Source organism: Hypomesus nipponensis, chromosome 18 (genome assembly GCF_054491055.1).
Source record: "Hypomesus nipponensis isolate SF chromosome 18, ASM5449105v1, whole genome shotgun sequence".
Taxonomy (NCBI): Eukaryota; Metazoa; Chordata; class Actinopteri; order Osmeriformes; family Osmeridae; genus Hypomesus; species Hypomesus nipponensis.
The window spans coordinates 15118007-15139549 of NC_140378.1; the positions used below are offsets into that span (position 1 = coordinate 15118007).

The window sequence follows — 21543 nt, forward strand, 5'->3', positions numbered from 1 at the left end:
TTAGTTCTAACTAGCATGGTTGGATCTGCAACTAGATCACTAGATCCGCATTTGCTTGTATTACATTTTCATTTAGCAGAAACAGCTTTTATCTAAAGCGAAATGTAAATTGTAGGCTACATGTAGAAAGTAGCTACAGTAGAAGTTCAAGGATCAGAATACAGTAGGCTGGTTCAAACGGTTTCTGTGGTCAAGGAAGGAACGTTGCACGGCAAAAAGTCGCCACATTCAGTGAAAAATAATAAAAGATGGTGCCACAAGTCTTACAATGTCTCATAAAGCAAGGTCCGCAAGTGAAGTAGGCCTATCCGCCACAGGGTAGATAATCACTGCAATCTGTGACCTGTCACCTCGGAATCACATTCATAGAAAGAATCAATGGGAAGTGCGCCTGAGTTGTAGTTCATTCTTTTGCATTCAGTCAGTGTCAGACAGTGGTTAGTCGGTTATGCATTGTCAAGAGCACACGCATAAAGTACTCATAGTAGGTGACAAGAATGTTGGTAAATCGTCATATGTCAAACGTTACGTGAATGGCAATTTCAACTATAAACAGCCATACAAAATGACAGTCGGAGGTAAGATGCAGGAGCCTGTTAACATATGTTAACAGTGTCTGGCTTTAGGTTGTATTTATGTAGCTTAACAACCTACTATAGTTCGTTTTACTTTCGTTTTACTTTTTTTCATTGTGCTGTAATATTGTAATCGGAAACGCTGTTGTATAGTCCTTAACATAAACCACATAACAATTAGCCTACCTAAGATACTAAAGTATAGCCTAGGCTAAATTAGGGTGACCAGAAAAGAGGACATGTCTGGGTAAAAGAGGACGTCTGGTCACCCTCGCTAAATGTCACTTTTCCATGTTACAGTTGATTTCGCTGTAAAGGTGCTTCAGTGGTCTGACACGGAAACAGTCCGACTGCATTTGTGGGACATTGCAGGTAGGGTACTGGATTTTCAACGCATGCTCTTCAGTTGTTATTCCACCTCCATGAAACCGACAAATACGAAAAGCAATACGCATTCACAGATTGTAAACATATGTTCTGTGTTGGTATTAATGTAGCCTACTTTTCTCTCCCACTAAAACGCCCCCCCCCCCCCCCCCCCCGCCCACTCCCCTTCACTACCACAACCACCACCACACACTTTTTATTAAGAAAATTGTTTATAACGGCATTCCCACCCACATTTGAAAACAAATCTATGTACCTGAAATAATATAACAACATTCTTAGAGTATACATGTGCATGTCCATATGTGTGTGTGTTTGTGATACATGTTTGGTGCCTATGGTGTGCATTTTACTCAGGCCAGGAGAGTTTCATCTCCATGACCAGGGTGTACTACAAAGGAGCCTCAGGGTGTGTGGTGATGTTTGACATGACTGAACCTTCCAGCTTCCTCCATGCCCGGCAGTGGAAACAAGATGTTGACACTAAGGCGATGTTGCCCAATGGAGACCCCATTCCTTGCATATTGGTGGCCAACAAGGTACGCAGCATAGATGGCACACACACACACACAATCCATACACATGCATACTTACAAAAGTACTTTGTTGTTTCAGTGTGACCTGGGCATGGGATGCGTGTCATCTGAGAAAATAAAAGAGTTCAGTGAGGCCAACGGCTTCATTGGCTGGATGGAAACATCTGTCAAGGACAACAGGAACATCCAGGAGCCCCTCAGGTCATCGTAATGTCTACACCAAGCACACAGCTAAAAGATGGCTGCCACTGTATTCATCTATATAATATATAATATATGGATACAATTATACATTCAACTGTTTTCTTCCTAAAGGTGGTAGACAATTAACAATTGACTGCAGCTGATTTATCTAAATGGCCTTTTACCTTTTCAGCAAATAGACAGCAGCCAGTGTCGGTGTACTCAAATAAACTTATATTCTTTTCCAGGTTTCTAGTGGAGAATATGTTGAGGTCTGCGAATGCAGTGAATCCTCATCGTCCACAAAAGGTGGTCAACCTTCAACAAGATTCTGCCCCAGCCAGGGAAAGAGGATGCTGCTAATCCATGCTTGTATCCATACTTGATCGGATAAAGCGTTGTTGAGATTAGTGATGAGCAAACCCAGGATAAGGACCATATCCAATAATAATATGGTTGTTAATAATGAATCACTAATAATTATAAAAATAATGGTGTTGATCAACATATTCTTATTTGTCATTCTCAAGGCAACTGTAATCAAGGCAGTTGTCACTGTCTTCAATCTAGATTAAGTAGCCGGTTTAGTGCCTTAGCTGCTAACACGTGGTGCTAACGTGTTGTTTGTTGTGTTTTGGGTTCCTGTTATAATATATTGTATTGTAAAGTCTTGATTTGTATTGTATTATAATGATTTTATTGTGTTTTATATTATTTTATTGATTGCCAGTTTGAGGTTAAAACAAACTCTCCCAGTTTCATTAGGTAATCTATCCTATCCACATCATGTACTGTATATACTGTGATGAGAAAGTAAATGATTAAAAAACCCAACGTGAATAAACTGATACGTCAATCTTCTTATTTTACCATCAAATCTGATTGACATTGAATGTTAAATCAGGCTCGTAGATGATGTTGGGATGATGAATCTTGATGAATAATGCTTTCTATATTCACCTTCAAGCCGAGGGCAATCCTCTTAGTCCTGGAGACCTGCCCCCTGCCCACCATTAGATGAGTGTCTTCCCTACCTTCTGTCAATGTATCACTACAAGAAGCTGCAAACGTGCACAGCTTGGCAGTGCAGGAGAAACACCATGCGTGTTAACCGCTTAGGGGCGTTGGGTAGGGAGTGTTTGTGGGCTGTCTGTCTGAGTTTCTATGAATCAGCGAGACGCACAGTGCTTCATGTGGTCCTGACGGAGCTGTCAGCCTGACAGGCCTGCTTACATGTGAATCTAAAAAGTGTTTCCACAGCTTCTGGGATGTTTTAGATATGGCTGTGTGAGTGACAGCACCAAGGCCTGTGTGTGAAAGTGGGTGTCCTTAAGATGATTGTGCGCAAATCCATGTACAGTATCAATCACAGATCTCTGTTGAGTGTGGTATCTCACTGGGAAATGTACGTAGAACAAGATGAGTATAGATTACGAATGTTGGCCTGTGAGTCCGTCTTCTGCATCCATTTTACTCTTTCTGACCCACAATGCCCGAATTAAAAAACTTTTACTCTAAATACAAAAATGTTTTACATATACACCACTAAAGCTGTAACCCAACATTATCTTAGGTGGTATATTGTAAACCCATTTGTATTTATTATTTTATTTTTTACAATTGTAATCATTGTATGAACTCAAAAACAGTTCAAATTAATTTACAGATGAACATGAATTTAACTCTTTCACATGAATGAAACCTGTCTCAAGTTACAATAATTATTGTAGTAAAGCAGAAGTCAGTGCAGAGACTCATGTCATGTAGTCTTGCCTTCTGTGTAGAGAAAGATGCCAAATGAGCTGGAAGTAGACGAGGGAGGATGTGGAGCCATATTGTTGTGATACGGCTCCAGCCGGCACAACAATTGTCACAACATGTTCAGTACAAGCTAATGTATATACCTTAACCCATATTATAATTGTATATAAACCCTGTGCCACAAAACCAGACAAATACCCTCAGTATGAGTAAAACATCTTATTGTTGGTGGTGGTGGTGGTATTATAGGGTGTTCTTGTAATACAGTACATGAACAGCATGGGCTTGTCCAGAAGTAGCTGTTTTGCACAATATATCGGGGTGCAAATGTCTTCTGGACTAAATAACCATAAAAGGCACTAGGGAGACAGAGAAGCTGAAGGTCTGGTTGTGTTGTGCTTGCTTGAGGAAATGACGAAAGCAGCATGCCCATCGTTGGTGCAAAATGCTTCTCTCTCTGTTCCTCCCACACACTTCTATAGTCCCATCTGTTGCTCTACAGGCCACTGAGACACAGGAAGAGAAGGGGGAAGGGGTGTAGCGATTGGGAAGATGAAGCTAAATTGAGAGCACAGAATGGGAGAGAGTGTGTGACAGAGTGGGTGGATTGGATAGAGAAAGAGGGTGGGTGTGTGAGAGAATCACCCTTCACTTCCTCTGAGGGTCTATTAATCATCTCTATTTCGTCACACAGAATGATGTCGTCACACAGAATGATGTATCAGTAGGATATCAAAATACTGATCATTTAAATATGTTCAAATGTCCTTGTCTGTAACTGCCTATCACATCCTACATTAATCAAGTGGCCTTATGCACAGGAAAAAATACAGTTGGCTATGCCCTCGAGTATGAGTGTGGTTGGCATTTTGGATGCCCTTATGGCCAACAACTTCAGTACAGCTTACTTCGGTATACGTCCCTTAACTTTGTATATATTAGTTAGCTCTACTTGTGACAAACTATGCAGGTTGGGTTGCCTCACACACTGATTAAACAGTACCATTGTAAAAGGCAATTGGCTAAAAATAAAAGGGTACTAAGGTGTATGTATCCTAATGCTGAAGAAGGCTGGAATGGACATATTAACATCTGCAGCCAAAATGAAGTTTGCCATCAGGACAATTAAGAACCAGTTAACGGCTAGTAAATTGGAACTATTGTGAAATTTTGTTAAATATAGCGCTTCCGTTGAAAACATCACCCCTCCTACATCCTGTTAAAATCCAGTCCAAGGTAGGAGCAGAGAATGTATAATTAAACAGGCTCCGTCCATGCTGTCTCAACGTGAGTCGGGACTTCACACGTGATTCTGTCCAGCCAATTGCTGAGCCCGTCGCAGGCACAACGCTTCTCATTCTTGGGCACTGCAAGTGGGATAAAGAGTACCGAGCATGCGCAGTGGGGACTACTCTTATGAAACCAGACTGCCGTGCCGGGGATCTGTGAAAACTGCATTAACCAACTCCACAGCCCAAGATCCACAAGGCAAAACTAGGGAAAGAAATGTTTTTTTCTTTGAGGTTGACATAGTAATCACATCTGGGGACCACTTCAACGGTAAGGTAATATGCGTTGTATTCACATATAGCTTTTGGGGTTAGAAAAGAGAAGATCCATTTAGTTGACTGAGGTTGCATAACCAATGATCCGGTGATCTAATTTCAGTCTTCAGAATGCTCATTATTCACTAACTTTTCAAGTCTCATTTAGATGAAAAAAAATGTGACCACTGTATTTGTATACCCTATCGATTGTTTTATATGCAACTTGTCAAAACAGTCATAACATGATAATTTCTACCTTAGCTCATTGACCTGATTTCTTTCAATACCCTAAAGCCTACGTGTTTACATGTAGCATAGCCCAGACAGTTGGCAACCTCAACAGTAGGTCATGGTTTTTAGACAAGGTGAGAAGACCTCATCGTAGAATTCTACGTAGAATTGTTTTTTGGAAACAGTAGGCTAGCTATTCTCCGACACTTACAGCTAAATCATTTGTGAATCACATTTGTAGTGCAATATAGCCTGGTTGTATAGTCTTTTAAGTATGTACGTTGTCTTTTAAAGCCTCCACTGTAGCGAATGCGTGACACTAACTCAATGTAGGTGGATAATTTTTATGAAGTAGCTAGCCTACTTTCTGGTCAGGGAAGGTTATTCTGTCATAAAGCCATGAAGTTGAGTTTAGGTAATTTTCTTACACATACACAGTAGATTCGTCCCTAAACGTGTAAAATACTTAACTTCTCATAGGCTAAATCACACTTAGAAATCATGCTTAAATCACACTTATTAAACTGGATTACTGAGCAAGATGGACGTTTTCTCCGCACCATATTCTCCCAATGAAACGGCATTGTATGTGCTGTCAATGCATCGCATTTTAATGTATTGGCTAATTACACTGTGCTTTTACATACAACATTACAATCCCTGTGAGTTTTATGTTTACATAGCATCCCTCTTTCCTCTTCATTCATTGTTAACGCATTCCCTCTAGTGGTTGTAAAGAGAATCTGAATGTAAGAATTTCGCCACTGCTTCACTTGTCAGTGTTGCTTCTTCACTTGCCTCCTGCGTTCAGTGGGTCGCCAGGGGGCTTTGACTCACGCATGCGACTAACAACCTCTCATAAACGCCACTTAGCCACCCGCACCACCAAAAAGCTACCATTTAGTCACCCAGATGACTACTATAGACCAGAAAGCCATGTAGTCATAGTGTTGGCCTGCAGTCTGTGTAGAGGATGCTCAGTGGGCTGAAAAGGGTCTGGAGCCATGTTTTTTGTGAAAGGGTAGGCCTGGTCCATTCTTGTAAGCAAGAATCTAAATCATACACAAATATAATTGCTTTGGACCGACACTAAAATGATCAAATGTATGTACTTGAGCCATTAACATGTTATAAAAACTGGTTCTCTGTCATTAAACATTGAAATATATCCATTAAAACAAAATTTAAAAGTTATAAATACTGGAAGAGTTTATGATTACTGTGATTCATTATTTCCTCTCCTTTGTCTGTCTCCAAACCAATTGCCTCTGCCCCCTCATCAGCCATTTGATGGCCCCTAATTCCATCCACTGGTTCCGGAAGGGCCTCCGTCTGCATGACAACCCTGCGCTGCAGGAGGCCATCCGGGGGGCTGGCACTGTGCGCTGTGTTTACTTCCTGGATCCTTGGTTTGCCGGCTCCTCCAACTTGGGGGTCAACCGCTGGAGGTGAGTGAAGCGGAGGTTGTCTTTATCGATATAAATAGTTCAGTTGTGATTTGGAGTTGTGCTGTGCAGATCACGTGGGGTCCAATTCAAGGTAAAGCCCTTATCTATATCCATCCTCTCGTGGTGCAGTGTAGTCAATTAGCTCATGCTAATACCTGTGCAACAGATTAGTGTCTATGTTAGGGACATGTGTACATGGTCAACCCAATTAGCCTGGCTGCCAGCCCAACTTCACCCCACCCACAAAAAAATGTGGTCGGGAAGTTGGGTCTGGAGGGTCTCGTATTGGGGAACAACTACAGAAAACCAGAATCTGGGCGTACCAATGAAATTGCCAGGGCGGGCTTTATACGATGATGGACAGATGATCAACAGTAACGTAATCACCCACGTCACAAAAGAGCGCCCAGGGCGCGTCGTTTAAATCAATCTGCCAGCGCACATTGGAAGCAAAAGTGATTTCTCTTCTCCACTCATTCTTCAGACAAAGATGTTTTCCAAGAGGCATTGCTGCAAACTAGGTTGTTATAGAGTGAGTTGTGTAACATAGAAGATAAGGTCACTCCAGCTCCTGCTGTTATCAGCCCGGGTTTCACATTTGCTCCTGTTCCTCACATCTGACTCCTTAAATAGCCAAACATGACATTTGTCACCTGGTGGGACACCTGGGCATGCTGACTAATCCTTGGGTAGAGATCTTGTTGAACGAACATCAGCTTAGTGTTAAGAGCGGGAGTCAGATGGCTGAGCGGTTAGGGAATCGGGCTATTAGTCAGAAGGTTGCTGGTTCAGTTCCCAGCTGGCCAAATTACATTGTGTCCTTGGGCAAGGCACTTCACCCTACTTGCTTCGGGGGAATGTCCCTGTACTTATTGTAAGTCGCTCTGGATAAGAGCGTCTGCTAAATGACTAAATGACTAAATGTAAGATGGAGGAGCTAGGCTGGAACTTCTGATGGCTGTCAGGTGTACCTACAGTTCAATTGCCGAACTTCCTAAACCCTGATTTTGTAACCAGAAAATTAGTTGAGGTTAAGTTCCAGTTTGAAAGATTCAAAGGTGACTTTCAATGCAATTCTGTGGTTATGTTTAGGCATACCTTATGCCTTGTGACTAATACTGGGTACACACTAAAATATTTTTTAAATCTTATAAGATTTTCAAAATGTGAGAGACCACAAACATGAGGACAAAAAAAATCCTAGACTTAACTCCCCCCACACATCAGGATTTCTGATTGTAAATATTCAACATGTTGAATATTCCCAGCCGTGCCAAAACCAATTGCCATTCAACATGTTGAATATTTACGATTTGCGATCGGGGCGGCTCTGACGTTCTTCTGAGCAGGTTCGGTCACTCTTAACACACCTCACACCAAGGGAACATCTGATAAATCATCTGTAGAACCATCAAGACAATCAGGACATTACCTAGGATTGTCAGAGGGGGGAAATCGGCCCGATGATCCTGTGGTGTGTACCAGCATTAGAAGACCTAAAGAACTTTTAGGTCTGGTCAAAAACAAACAAGAAATTGCTACATGGAAAGAATGTAGGTTAGTAGGCTGGCATATGAAATTTGAGTCATTGGTTGTCATGGTGATGACCCAGTTTTGTGGACGCCTGCTCACGCAGCTTGGCCTACTCTGACATGGAGAACCAGGAAGTTGGAGAGATTTGCTATGACTTATAACTATGTAAATGTTTTTCTTTGGGGGGGGGAGGTGGCGGTGGGCGTGGGGGAACATGGTCGCCCGACCATGTAGAGAGAGAAATTACATGCCATTGTGTAAATAAGATAAATAACATAAGGCAATTTAGTTTGTTTCATAAAAGGGCAAGTTATAGACCTGTTTTATAAGAAAGTTAACCTTAAATGACTTAAACACTGGCAGGGTTTTGTGATGAAGGTCCTGCTCCAGTCTGCTTCCAGTCCAGAGTCCTAACTGGGTTTGTTGAGGGAGCAGGAATGAGGTTACTGGGCTAATTTGGCCCTCTCCTTTGCTCCACACAGCGTTAGCGCCTGCGCTCTGAGAACTAGGCCATGCTGCTTATATAAAGGCTGACGTATCATCAAGCAGCAGGCCGCAGTACACGGGCAACACCATGGGGTGTCTTTTACCCCACAACACCATGGGGTGTCTTTTACCCCACAACACCATGGGGTGTCTTTTACCCCACAACACCATGGGGTGTCTTTTACCCCACAACACCATGGGGTGTCTTTTACCCCACAACACCATGGGGTGTCTTTTACCCCACAACACCATGGGGTGTCTTTTACCCCACAACACCATGGGGTGTCTTTTACCCCACAACACCATGGGGTGTCTTTTACCCCACAACACCATGGGGTGTCTTTTACCCCACAACACCATGGGGTGTCTTTTACCCCACAACACCATGGGGTGTCTTTTACCCCACAACACACTCACACGCACTGACTCTTGTGTTATCATGCGCGCGCAAAGCGTCATTCCGGCACATGCACACAGACCCAAAAATTGACATAGCCTACTTCTTCACTTTGTTTCACAAATTAACACAAACTCTCACACACTGTATGTCACGAGACTCTCACAAACACCCACCCAGGGTTTCACACCAGCAATGCAACTTTTTGATTGCAACTGTACAATGAAAAAATTGTAAAACAAGTCTGTTATTTGAAATCAAGTTAAAAAGTTTTTTTTTTTTACAATGTGAGCATGAGACAATGTTACTGATAAATGTTACGCAGAATCTGTTATCCACATGTGGTTGTGTGGTTTGGCAAATCTATGAATGTGTTGACTAACCAGAGATTTGGAGCAGTTGCAACTTGACTGGCTGCTGTTAATCTGGGCTTTGGTGTTGGGGAGCAGATGGACAGGCAGGCAGACAGGCAGACAGACAGACAGACAGACAGGCAGGCAGGCATGCTAAACCAGAGCACTCACCCCTCCTCCCCTGACCTTAGCTGATGATGTTCCCAGTTGCTAGGCTCAAACTGCAACCCAGGAAGACATTTGGAAGTTGATTGAATGAAATTCCTTTTGTTGTCTGAAGTTTTGACCATTTGACCAGAAAATACAAAGATGTATCACCCCATAGATGGAGAGGAAAATGATTTTGATGGTAGAGAGTCTGTAGTGTGTAATAGCTACTGCGGTGACCCAGCCAGTCCAGAGAGACTTGACAAATAGAACAGTGTTTCATGAGAACCCATTGATAACTGTGAAGTGTGACATTTTCCCTCCATAGCTCAAAAAAAACAACACCGCTCATTCAATTTGAGGTCAGGGATGGTTCAGGGTATCTTACATTTATCTCCAAGAGTGGGTACAAATGTGAACCAGAAAAAGGAAAGTCTCTGTGAATGATAACTGGTGTCAACCAGCTACAGTAGCACAACATGACCTTCGTGATTGTAGCCTTGCTGGATCATCTCCCTAACTCGACAGTCTGCGGGGCTCTGGTGAACATGCAGGACAGATTCCATGTGTGTTGGTGAGGTGAGGTGGTTGGAAGGAAAGACTAATGGAACTGTGCGTCAGACGTGACCTTTCACATTGGAAAATACTGATTGGCAGAACCCTGCACTGTGGACAACCCACTGACTCATGGCGTCATTACCATTGAGTGGAACTCAGAATGATGAATAATTCCAACGGTCGTTCACTGCCTACATACATATGTTTTCAGGTTGAAGGACATGCTTTCATTCATGTAGGCCTACTCAACCATACCAGAGTGTATTTTCCCAGAGCCGTGTGGGTCCATGGTAGAATAGGGACCTTTTGAGGAGATGTATGGTCTTGCAGTTACAGTGTTGGTGCTGATCACTTGATGAAATAAGAGGAGGCTATGATGTCATTAAATGACTTGCTGAACAAACAGTCTATACTACACTACTCCCAAACACATTCAGCCTCATTAGTTGTGGTGAAATTTAGATTGAAATGTACGACAGTGTTTTAAATATGAATGAAAGAGGTTGGATCTTTAGATATAACTTTAGATATATCGGATAATAGGCAGACACTATTGAACAGCAGAAAGCTAAGAGTGTGTCATTATACTGTATACCTTGGTCTGACTCTGACTCAGTGACTGCCCCTCGTCTGACTCTCTCTGCCTCGGTCCATCCTTGCTGATCACCTCCGGTCTTAATGACTTACTGACTCTCTCCACTAACAACCTGTCGTTCACCGGTTTGCTATCCGTCTGTTTGACTGTATCTTCCTCTCAATCCTATCAGGTTCCTGCTGCAGTGCCTGGAGGATCTGGATGCCAGCCTGAGGAAACTTAACTCCCGCCTCTTCGTCATACGAGGCCAGCCTGCCAATGTGTTTCCTCGCCTCTTCAAGGTGACAGGACAGTGGGGTCACACCTGCTGGTCATCAGATTAGAACCAATCTCTGTTCTCCATAGAGCAGGGATGTTCAACCATGGTCCTCGGGGGGTCCACTCTCCTGTATGTGTAAGCTTGACAACAACCATTCATGTGAATCAAGTGTGCTGGAGCAGGGAAACATGTCAAACACACAGGACAGTGGACCCTGAGAACCAGGATTGAACACCCCTGCCATAGAGCATAATTGTCTTTAATCATCAATGAGTGTCCTTTTTCCGAATGGTTACTCTAAAGTAGTACTGCCAACATCCTCTCCCACTTCCTCTCCAGGAGTGGAAGATCTCACGGCTGACGTTTGAGTACGACTCTGAGCCCTTTGGGAAGGAGCGGGATGCGGCCATCAAGAAGCTGGCCAAGGAGGCTGGAGTGGAGGTCATCGTCAAGACCTCCCACACCCTCTACGATCTGGACAAGTAGGTCACACCCTCTACACACACCTCGCACGTGTGTTCCTCTCACTCTTCTGCCTAAACGTCCCCACGCCTTTTAATACACGTTATGCCTTTCAGCACTGCAGATTCTTACACCTGCCTCTGTCTCTCCTGCCCCCCTCCACCCGCCCCCCTCCACCCGCCCCCTAGGGTGATCGATCTGAATGGTGGCCAGCCCCCTCTGACCTACAAGCGTTTCCAGACTCTGGTCAGCCGGCTGGACCCCCCTGAGATGCCGGTGGACACCATCTCCAGCAGCCTGATGGGGTGCTGCGTCACGCCTGTGTCTGAGGACCATGGGGACAAGTACGGGGTTCCTTCCCTGGAGGAACTAGGTGGGTCTGGTTAAAGATGAACCTCGTCAGCACACCAGTCTGTCTGGTTAAATGGTTACCTAGCCAACCAGAGCACCAGTCAGGCAGGCTGGGCTTTGGCACTGGTCAAACAGTCAAGTGAAAAGGTCAACCAGGCAGCCATTTGTCAATGAGCTGGAGGTGCTTGAGAACAGTTCAGCCCTGTATAACCATCTTAGCTGGACACCTGGAGGTCCCTTCATAGAGTAGACTGACAGCAGGTCCAGTCATGGTTGAGCTGGAGCCAAAGATCAGGCTATTTCTGTCTGCTGAAGTCTGGAGTCCTGGAAATAGCCATGGCTGACCCCAGATCAGTACAGTACCTGGCACACAAACTGATGAGTGACAGACGCAGAGAAGCTCACGCGGAGACACTCGGATTCTTAGAGAACATCTCAATGAGAAACTGTAAACTGATTATCTTAGTTGAACATGGATGTGGCGTTAAGCGGAACTGTCCTCCCCAGGCTTCGATACTGAAGGCTTGCCTACAGCCGTGTGGCCGGGAGGTGAGACAGAGGCTCTGACCAGAATAGAGCGCCACCTAGAGAGAAAGGTGAGAACTGTCCCTGAGACACGAGAACCACCATGAAGGGAAATGCATATACTACTCACTCTCTCTCAACCAGTGGGACCAGGGTTAGTTGACATTTCAGTCCAAGCCCTATTCTCCCAGCCGCTCTCCCCCTGACTCCCCTCTCTCTCCCCCTAGGCATGGGTGGCCAACTTTGAACGCCCCAGGATGAATGCCAACTCCCTGCTGGCCAGCCCCACAGGCCTCAGCCCCTACCTGCGCTTCGGCTGCCTCTCCTGTCGACTCTTCTACTTCAAACTCACCGACCTCTACCGCAAGGTCAGAACTCAGACCTCAGTCCATGGACCTAAATTCATTTTTCCTACACAAATGGGAAATGGCATTTCAGTCTAGTTGGTTACATCAGAGACTTGTAATGTGCTAATGTGTTTTGCTGATACCCCCCCCCCCCCAGGTGAAGAAGAACAGTTCCCCGCCCCTCTCCCTGTACGGCCAGCTGCTATGGCGGGAGTTCTTCTACACGACCGCCACCAACAACCCCCGCTTCGACAAGATGGAGAGCAACCCCATTTGTGTCCGCATCCCGTGGGACCGCAACCCCGAGGCCCTGGCCAAGTGGGCGGAGGCCAAGACGGGCTTCCCCTGGATCGACGCCATCATGACCCAGCTGAGGCAGGAGGGCTGGATCCACCACCTGGCCCGGCACGCCGTGGCCTGCTTCCTGACCCGCGGAGACCTCTGGATCAGCTGGGAGGAGGGCATGAAGGTAGAGGAGGGGGAGAGAGGAGTGTATTGGAAAGGGAAGGGGGGGGGGGGTTGGAGTGTAAAGGGTGCTAGAGGGTCACCAAAGATGGGAGCTGGTGCAGACCTCTACGGAAGCGTACTGTTGGCCAGCTGACCATGGAGCTGTCCTGTCTGACGCTGCAGGTGTTTGAGGAGCTGCTGCTGGATGCAGACTGGAGCGTGAACGCAGGCAGCTGGATGTGGCTCTCCTGCAGCTCCTTCTTCCAGCAGTTCTTCCACTGCTACTGCCCCGTGGGCTTCGGCCGGCGCACAGACCCCAACGGGGACTTCATCAGGTGGGTCCCTGTCCCTGGCAGGCCTGAGTTGGTCCCCCTCCACATCGCTGTCTAACTATGGAGAAGAGAGCTCCTGCTCCTTCCAGGCCCAGCACAGGGAGGGCATGTCGGCCAGTCCACATTGTCAGGGTAGGATACTTTGACCGAGAGGATAAGCAGGTCTCCCAGTATACTTTATAGGAATTTACATAAGACCTCATAAAACCATGACATCAATTCATAAATGGAATTAGACGGCTAGCAGTCACAGAAGAGCCACTGTCAGTGGAGTGTGACTCGCAGGTGGGGTTTGGAGATCAGAGTACCTAGACTGGGGAGGGTGGGAGGGAGGGGTCATGGTTAGGGACACCCTCTTCCACCATCAGGAAACCAGATGTGCCTTGAGAGGGGAAGAGAGACCCTCTGGGTAAGTGCTGCTTCAGTCCCATCAGTCTGTCTGTCTTCCTCTCTCACACTCTGTCGCTCTCTTTTCAGTCGGATGTACTGAAAGGGTGAAGGCACACTTCTCCTGTGTGCGTGTGTTTGTATCCGTGTATTTCTGTCTCACCATTCTAGTGAATGAGTGTGTACTTTCTAGCTTGATACCTCTCTCTCTCTCTCTCTCTCTCTCTCTCTCTCTCTCTCTCTCTCTCTCTCTCTCTCTCTCTCTCTCTCTCTCTCTCTCTCTCTCTCTCTCTCTCTCTCTCTCTCTCTCTCTCTCTCTCTCTCTCTCTCTCTCTCAGAAATATTGCGCCTGCTGTCTCTTTTTCCGTTGTCAAGGCGGCTTTGTTTTTGTCCTGTCCCTATTTTATCTGTATGTTTGCCGTTCATTGGGAGTGGGTGAAAAGTTCAGCCGTCCCTCTCCCCTTTGTATATTGTTGTTGTCTGCTTTTAAGACGAAAGCCATTCTCAGCCAAGGCACTTGGAAGCTTGTTAACTGTGAAACCAGTTTGCAAAACGTCTGTGAGGAGACGTGGTCCCCGATCTCCCTGGTGGAAGGGCTGTGGTCCCCATGTGGGGAACAAGGGGCCCACCAGGCAGACAGAGACCACAGGGCTGTGCTGAACACTGCAGTTAGCAAGTTTCTCTGCCTTGGCTTGGGATCACTGTCGTCTCAAAAGCGAGCGATGGCAGTCGGAGGGGCAGGGAGGGGACCTGAACCTCTTACTCATCCCAGAGTGTTGCTTTGGTCTGACCAGGGGCCAGGTGGGAGGGAGGGGCGTGGGAGGGAGGGGCGTGGGAGGGAGGGAGGGTCACTGCCTCTGATTTTCTAACGCGTTTATAGTAGGAATCTCCGTAGCGCCGGGCTCAGGCAGGACGCCTCGGGGCGTCCGTCTGTCATGTGGTCTCTGGGCTGTTCCATCCACCCCCCCCTGCTCTGCTGAGGCCTGGCGAGCCCTGGTAAGGTCCGACCGAGTAGGTAGGTGGCCTCAACCTTGTACAACAAGCACCAAGGAAACCCCTCCAACCAGCAGTCCTCCAGGGCTCCTGCACCCCTCAGACATCAAACTCCATAGAGACCTTCGTCTACCTCCACAGCTGCTCTCCGAGTGTCCTGGAGAGTTCTTAGGTTTCATAGGCCTATATTTTGTCTTCATAGGTCTACGTTGGTGTAGCGTCTTTTAAGTGCCTACAAAGGTGTACATGGTGTTCATTGGTCTACTTATGGTGTTCATAAGTCTACTTAAGGGGTTAATTGGTCTACTTAAGGTGTTCATTGGTCTACTTAAGGTGTTCATAGGTCTACTCAAGGTGTTCATTGGTCTACTCAAGGTGTTCATTGGTCTACTTATGGTGTTCATTGGTCTACTTAAGGTGTTCATTAGTCTACTTAAGGTGTTCATAGGTCTACTTATGGTGTTCATGGGTCTACTTAAGGTGTTCATTGGTCTACTTAAGGTGTTCATTGGTCTACTTACGGTGTTCATAGGTCTACTTACGGTGTTCATAGGTCTACTTAAGGTGTTCATAGGTCTACTTATGTCAGTGGTTTTCATAGGTTGTGTTAATGGGTCTGCTTATGGGTTCTGTGCTTGTTGATAGGGCTACAGAGGTTTACTTACTTCAGGATGAGATACTTTATTTTAGGTGTCAGTTGAATGGGCATACTGTAGTATACAGATGGTAGTTCATTTTGTGGTACTGTTCTGTAACTAGTATGTATTAGATGTTTCAAATGTGCATGTGTAGAAGCTATAAGATAGCAGTGCCATTGGATTACTTACCAATTGCCTGTTTCTTTCCTAGTTGTAGTTTAGTTTTAGTAAAACAAAATCTAGTTACCTGTACTTATTAACTGTGATATCATATTTGCTTTTGTTGCTAGAACAAGTTTACTGTGTCGTCAGCTGTAACACTTATCATGCATCTCTTACATGTTCCTCCTAGGAACATATCATTTCTAGTATTGAACAGAATAAAAACAGTTAGGAGAATGTAAAATGTTTGCACAGTGGGTGCAAATATGAATTTTAATGTTATAAAATAGAGCTTTATCTAGCCTTTTGTAACCTTGTACCAGCAGCATGTACCTGGTGTGTGAATGACTGTTCTCCTTCCTCCAGGGCTGCTTTCCATTCTAGAAAGTTGTACCTTCTTATGCTCCCTCTGTCATGCCCCCTCATAGATCTGATATAGACGTTTAGGTGGATCTAACATGGGATTCATATGGATCTACATCCCTGCACATACAAAAACATCTTAGACATTTGAAGAGGATTAAGCAAGGACACACAAACATGAAAAATAAATAACTTCACAAAATTGTCCCAAAGCCACTCTCATGCACTACCATAGAGTCTGGAACCTTCTGCATAGTAATGAAAGAACTCTGCCGTTTTAATCTCTCCCTTCCAGACGCTACCTCCCTGTCCTCCGAGGGCTCCCTGCCAAGTACATCTACGACCCCTGGAACGCTCCGGAATCCGTGCAGACGGCTGCCAAGTGCATTATCGGTGTGGATTACCCCAAACCCATGGTCAACCATGCAGAGGCCAGCCGCCTCAACATCGAGAGGATGAAGCAGATCTACCAGCAGCTGTCACGCTACCGGGGACTAAGTACGCGCTAGTTAACATGGTAGAGGACTGGTTATGGATAGTTACAAGACTAGGTATGGGCTAGTTAACACGGATTGGCACGGATGATATGATGTTACTGACAGCAACCTCTCTCCTGCACGTCAGGCCTGCTGGCGTCTGTGCCCTCCAATGGGAACGGCCATAGAGGCATGATGGCCTACTCTCCTGGAGAACAGCCGTCTGCCTCCAACACACCACACGGTGAGTTAGCCTCAACCTCCCCAACCTACCCTGGGTTAAACACCCAGGTTCATGTGATCTAAAGGTGCCGTGTCCTCTCTCCAGTGCCCCTTGTGTCCGGGAGTCCGGTTGTCACCGGTAACGGCAGCGGGAGCACCCTGCTCAACTTTCACAGCGAGGACCAGCCGGGGCCACGCGGTGTTCAACAGCAGCAGCAGCAGCATGGTAGGTCATGAACTGCGACTGTTTCAGCCTTATAAGACTCAGGAATCTGTACTTTAATGTTCAGCTGGTGATAACCTGAAGTTGACTTTGTCTCCAGGTTACCAGTCAGTGGCAGACCCCAGCTTGGCTGTGCCCAGCAGCACACTCTACCACGAGTTTGCTATGCCTCAACACCCAGGTAGCTGAGGCAGGCCCTGCACGCACCCCCTCACACAAACACACTTCATCATCTCCGCCTCGATCCTCTAAACCGTGGATGTTCTAACGTGCGTGCTGTCGTTCTCCAGGCCACCTGCTGCACGCGGGAGGCAGCGTGACAGGAAAGCGGGGACGCGAGTCGCTGCGTGACTCCCTCAGGGAGGAGGACGATGACTCCTGCTCTCTCCTCAAGATCCAACGACAGAGCACAGAGGTCAGACTGGGGTCGAGGGTCAAGCGTACTCACATATCATATAAAGGCCACAACATGTATTGATATGACCTCTCTATGACTTTGTGACTTTTAACAGTTTGATGTTGACTCTGGTCCTGTTTGCCAGAAGGGCCGTTGTGATTATCTCTCTCTTTTCTTTCTCAATTTTTATCCAGAAGACATAGTGAAGTTGGAGACCACCCACAATATCATGATTGAGTCTACACTGAACTGACTCGATGGAAGGCCTACATTATCAGGGGACAGAAGTTACTGGGTTTTCCTCACCCACGCAGAGTTCAAAACGATATTGCCTCAAAATCCATCCAAAATTTTTTTTTTTTTTTTTTTTTCGCTGGGAATCAGTGGTGAAATAAATCTAGTTTGAGAACTTTGAAGAGACGTAGAGGTAGTTAGCAGTGCCTGCCTCATCAGCAGTTCTGCCTGTCCTCAGAGGAACCTCTGTCCTCAGGTCTAATACTGTTCCTACTACAGCCAGGCACCATGTTTAGGATGAAGCACATCTGGAGGTAACAAGCACCAGCAAGGTGACACCTTAAAAACCTGTGCCAGCATTATTAGACAAGGCAAACAAAAATTGGCTTCTGTTAAATAACCAAATGGAGCACATTTTACATATTATTGTAACACTTATCGTGGGAAAATATTTGGATTGAAAGTATTATTTCAAAATAATTTGATCTGTGCCAGTTGAACAAGATTGTGACGTATATTTGCTCAAACATTCCACATTTTGTACTAGCATGGCAGATGATCACTGTACACCAGCATACACATTTGTAAAAATCCCCTTTTGCTATAGTACACTACCAGCACGTGGTGTTAGTTTACTTATGCTTAACTGTGAAGTCATCTAAGGTATGCTCAAAGTTATACTACTTTGTGATTGGCCCCTAGCAACTGGGAGTGGAAGGTAGTTGTCATTCACTGGTTCTGAATATTACAGCCTGTAGAATGCCATAATATCATTCAACTCCAAATTGACTAACAATTTACAACAATTGAGTAACAACTACAGGTTGAGAAATCCAACCAAGGACGTTTTATAGATAGAAATCCCTGCCAGATTGTTGATTGGAATACACACTTGTGTATAGAACCACACAGTTTATACATACGGTCTATTTTTTTTTATAGTGTGAGAGTTGTAGTACACGATATAAACATTGTTATATTAGAATAGGACACCAGAGGAGTTTTCCTTGGGATGGCCTGTCTGTCTGTGTACAATAAATACTGCACCATACTAACATGGATAGAGAAGGCAGCTACATAAGATCAGGTGCTCAACATCTGTGTTGCAGTGTGTATGCAGGTGTTTGGATAAAGCTAGTCAGTAGAGTTATGAATGATATGAGTCTTGTTCTGGCATTACATGTCAGGTAGTGGCATAACAGCAACTAACCAGCGCTGTAGAGACCCTCCACCACTAGGGGACAGTCACAACCACGTATTCTGTTTTCAGCCAGACTTCACCTCTGCATTCCTATGGGGATTTCATTTTCTATTTATTTTTTATACTTTTTTTTGTGGTCAGCACGAAGGAAAATGACTGGAATTGTGGACTTTTGATATGTTTGGTTTCAACCAAAAATAGGCTTGCCGAAAGGACCCTTGGCAGTTTGATTTGAAGTTTTTATCCACCCCACAATCTGACTGTACAGAGCAGGAACATGTCTGTCACACTTGTAAAAAAATATTTACGATTTCTTATGAAAACCAAAAATAATCCCAAACAGGATTATAGGAAACAGGAAGCAGGAAGTACAGTCAACATCAAACCTTAAGGCAAGATGCCATCAATGTTTGAACAGAACCCAACATTCCTCCTTCTGTATGTAAAGGTAGGAAGTAGACTCACTAGTGTGTCAGGAGCCAAGTCCCATGTCCTAGCTCTGAGACCAGATGATATCCATCTGTCCCTGCAGAAACAGCTGAGATGTTTGGAGTTGATCCTTTAACCATCAAATATCAGAGAGTGCCAGGAAAGGTGTGGTGATCCTCTTAGCTCTCTCTTGTCCGGGGACAACTGTGTGGTACTGCTAGTGACCACGGGCTAGGAAGACTAGGGAGAGAGAACTAAGATCATTATGAAAACATTTTTTTTTGTGTTTTGGTGGTGTGATCTTGTTGGTTACGATGAAATGTACATATTTTTTCATGTGAAAACAAAAGAAAAGCCGAAGATCTTTCTTTGTCTTATGTTCTTTGTTTTCTGTCAAATGAACATGAAGCAGGAAACGATGTATTTTGCAGTCATTCTGTGAAAAGTTTTATTGTGCGTAATCAGCCTTGACAGTCAAATAAAATAGGTTTCAACTACTTTTTATTGTAACTTTTTTGTGGTTTGTTTTCATCTGTTGAAATAGAAGATATGGAGGGATTGTGGTGAAAAGGCACATCCTGATCAATGAAATGAAGGGGGAAAACCCTGACTCAAATCAAATGTATTTGTATAGCCCTTTTTACACGCAAGCATGTCACAGAGGGCTTCACATACGCCCATACTAAACCCTCAAGGTTCTCACCCAGAGGTACAGTCAAGAGTCCACAAGCAGCTTCAGACTGAGACACGCAAGAGTTCTAATAGTTTGAAAACAACCTGAACATTAAATTGGTCAAGTAAATGAAAGCTTAATGAGACCCCAGGTTCTACATAAATCACCTTATCTTTGAGGTGCTGAGGCTCCTGCTGGTCAAGAGCCATCTCTCTGACAGGGCGAGGGGAGTGAGGTGAGTCTTTACTCCTTCCAGCCTTGGTAACTGAAACCTGCATACAACTGATGACTTTCTCCTCCTTCCCCTCATTAGAGTGAGCTCTTGTCAAAGCAAGAAATGATGAGCTTGGCACTAATCTTCCAGCAGCTAGTCCATTAAGAAGCCCTTGACTGTAACTTGAAGACTCATACAGAACATGTCAGCCAAGAGCGATGCTCCCTGATGCTGCCTCAGAAAGACACCACGTGAATTCAGCTGTACGCTTGAGGGAGGATGAGGGTTTGGTGTCACCTCAGCCCCAGCTAACTGTGACACTCTCCTGGCTTTGATCCAGTACACTTGCTTGGATTACTAGCACTGTCTGGCTAGCTAGCTAAATAGAACACTTGCATGAGGAAGGTGATGAAGAAAGTGTTTTGTCCGTCTCTTCACAAACGGAGTGACTAAGTTCAGTTGAGTTCTGGATTTTAATAAGTATTTATCAATCTGCAGATTGGGAGAGAAAACCAGACCTCTGACAATAAATGACAACACAACCCCAGTCTTAGGACTCAATCAAGTCTCTCTCCGCTCTGAAGGACAGAGGACCATCTTTTATAGGGCACAAGAATGTAAACATAGATAGTGACAGTCAGGCAGTAATGACGTTACAACAGTCTCAGAGAAAGAGATTTACAGCTCCCAACACATGACCACTCAGACTAGAGAGATCATAGTTGGAGCTCTCCTTGTAGTCATGACAAGGAACATTTAGCCAGTACTTTCTCCTGATATCGAACATCTATTAACCCTCACACATAGACATAGTCTATTCTTATTAATAGCAAGCTTACATGAGAACATACTAACTAGTATCCAATGACTAGTTCTATTGATTAGTGAATAATGTAAGCACACAGGAAATCGCAATTTCTTCCACAAAGGACAGTGAATATGATGATGCAGGGACCACCTCTGGACATGAGATAGCGCTCCCCAGCTAGATGTCCACCTTATCACTAACCACAATGTCACCCCCCTCTCTCCCTCCATCTGTACTCTCTGTTTTTTCCCTCCCTTCATCTCCCTTTCATTTCACCAAACGTATCAGTCTGTTGAATCACAATGCCTGTTTTATTCACCTATGTCATCCCTCCCCCATCCCTCCCCCATCCCTCCCCCATCCCTCCCCCAGCCCTCCCCCAGCCCTCCCCCATCCCTCCCCCATCCCTCCCCCATCCCTCCCCCATCCCTCCCCCAGCCCTCCCCCATCCCTCCCCCATCCCTCCCCCATCCCTCCCCCATCCCTCCCCCATCCCTCCCCCATCCCTCCCCCAGCCCTCCCCCATCCCTCCCCCAGCCCTCCCCCATCCCTCCCCCATCCCTCCCCCAGCCCTCCCCCATCCCTCCCCCATCCCTCCCCCATCCCTCCCCCATCCCTCCCCCATCCCCCTCCACTCTCCCGCCTCTCTTTCATTGAGGCTTC

The 21543-nt window shown here is 45.5% G+C and overlaps 2 protein-coding genes across 3 annotated transcripts; both read left to right on the forward strand.

Annotated features, from left to right (window-relative positions):
- Positions 1-322: 322 nt before the first annotated feature.
- LOC146252346 (ras-related protein Rab-29-like) lies at positions 323-2515 on the forward strand. Its single transcript, XM_084681195.1, has 5 exons — positions 323-578; positions 876-947; positions 1320-1501; positions 1578-1699; positions 1930-2515. Exons 1-5 carry the CDS (start codon positions 449-451, stop codon positions 2042-2044), a joined length of 621 nt encoding a protein of 206 aa, XP_084537321.1. The 5' UTR covers positions 323-448; the 3' UTR covers positions 2045-2515.
- A 2331-nt stretch (positions 2516-4846) lies between these two features.
- Positions 4847-19682, forward strand: cry3a (cryptochrome circadian regulator 3a). 2 transcript variants are annotated; one of them, XM_084679010.1, is made up of 15 exons: positions 4847-5007; positions 6504-6668; positions 10910-11018; positions 11336-11478; positions 11647-11831; positions 12317-12405; positions 12562-12702; positions 12839-13150; positions 13312-13463; positions 16299-16501; positions 16628-16723; positions 16808-16927; positions 17025-17105; positions 17215-17339; positions 17516-19682. In XM_084679010.1, the coding sequence occupies exons 2-15, from the start codon at positions 6511-6513 to the stop codon at positions 17522-17524; spliced, it is 1923 nt and encodes a 640-aa protein (XP_084535136.1). In that variant the 5' UTR covers positions 4847-5007; positions 6504-6510; the 3' UTR covers positions 17525-19682. The 2 variants fall into 2 exon arrangements, with proteins under 2 accessions (XP_084535136.1, XP_084535135.1); XM_084679009.1 differs by having other exon boundaries at positions 4847-5002.
- The last annotated feature ends 1861 nt before the right edge of the window (positions 19683-21543 follow it).